The sequence below is a fragment of the Propithecus coquereli genome, unplaced genomic scaffold (assembly GCF_000956105.1).
Source record: "Propithecus coquereli isolate 6110/MARCELLA unplaced genomic scaffold, Pcoq_1.0 Scaffold24, whole genome shotgun sequence".
NCBI lineage: Eukaryota > Metazoa > Chordata > Mammalia > Primates > Indriidae > Propithecus > Propithecus coquereli.
Window position 1 is genome coordinate 522,820 of NW_012147952.1, and position 1,271 is coordinate 524,090.

Here is a 1,271-nt window from a genome sequence, read left to right on the forward strand (position 1 = left end):
GATACCTTTCCACCACCTGTTTACCATGGCTATTATCTGAAAGGTAGTAATGGCAATTTTTGTAAGAGGAAGAGAGAGAGGAGATTTACAGAACCACAGAAGTTTAGATTAATATGGAATATTAGGGGAGACAAAATTCAGCCTCCTCATTGTGGAGATGAGGTCACTGAGACTTAAAGCTTAAATGACCGACTTGCTATGTCACTTGATTAGAGAGTTGGGTCTCGGTTCCAGAGTCCATTGTTCTTTCCACTGTGCCATATCTGAGATTTATTTAGGATATGATTGAAAGTGCTGTTTGTGTTTAGAATGATCTTTCCTGTCAATTTTCAGATTCAGGGGTCAGAAAGCTACAGCAGTCCCAGTTCAGTCTTCCAATATCCTCGGAAGGGAACAGCAGATACAGTAGATCCCCATCCTACTCTGCCAATAAACTTGTATTCCTCACAACTAAACAATTGCCCTTGTGGGATCTTTTCCAAACCCGTAGTGAGGGATGCAGCTGCTATGGTAATATGACCCCAACATTGCATATTTCACTGAGACGTCATGCTGTGGTTCATGGTAGGCATCCTAATTTTATCCAGGTCAAACCAGCCTGCTTCTCTCCTTAGAGCCCTTATCTACGTGAGGTGATCAGACAGCCCTGGCTCCTGCTCTTTCCTCTCAGGGGAAACAGAGCCAGTTCCACAGCAATGTGAGTCAGGGAATGAAGGTGATGGATTGCAAGGCTTTCAAAGTGGCAGGACCTCACACTCTTTGGTGAACTAACTGAAGGAAAGAGATCTGAAGGTTGGATGGAGTACTGGGGAAGGGAATCCTCATACTGCACATTGAGAGATGTACCAGTTGGGAGTTAAGACTTAGGAACATTACTAAAATGGCCAGATCCACTTTTCTTTAACTTTCTGGTGCCCCAAAGGCCAAAACTCTGCTCTGATATGGAGGGAAACCTCTGGATAAGTATACACTGTTGTTATTTACCAATGAGAAAAATGTACTGCTTCATTTACCAATAGAGAAATATTAATTATATTATTATTATAGTTTTATTAGGACTTGGGGTAAGAAAACCTTTTGAAGTAATGCAGTGATAAATTGTTAATTTGACTCTAATTTGAATTTCATAAAATTTACCTTAAAGAATGCCTTCAATATTAAAAACATTGAACCTAAAACTATGACGGTATTTAACTCTGTTTCTGTGTTTCTAGTAGTGAATTTATTTTTTGATGTATTAATTTAAAACAGTAATTTCAAGCAATATATTC

The 1,271-nt window shown here is 39.2% G+C and overlaps 1 protein-coding gene across 1 annotated transcript in view; it reads left to right on the forward strand.

The window, feature by feature from the left end:
* The window catches only part of OGFRL1 (opioid growth factor receptor-like 1), a 22,583-nt gene that overhangs the window by 4,934 nt on the left and 16,378 nt on the right, over positions 1–1,271 (forward strand). The window contains exon 2 of the mRNA XM_012646031.1: positions 334–437. Coding sequence (XP_012501485.1) covers positions 334–437 — 104 coding nt within the window. The remainder of the gene's footprint in view (positions 1–333; positions 438–1,271) is intronic.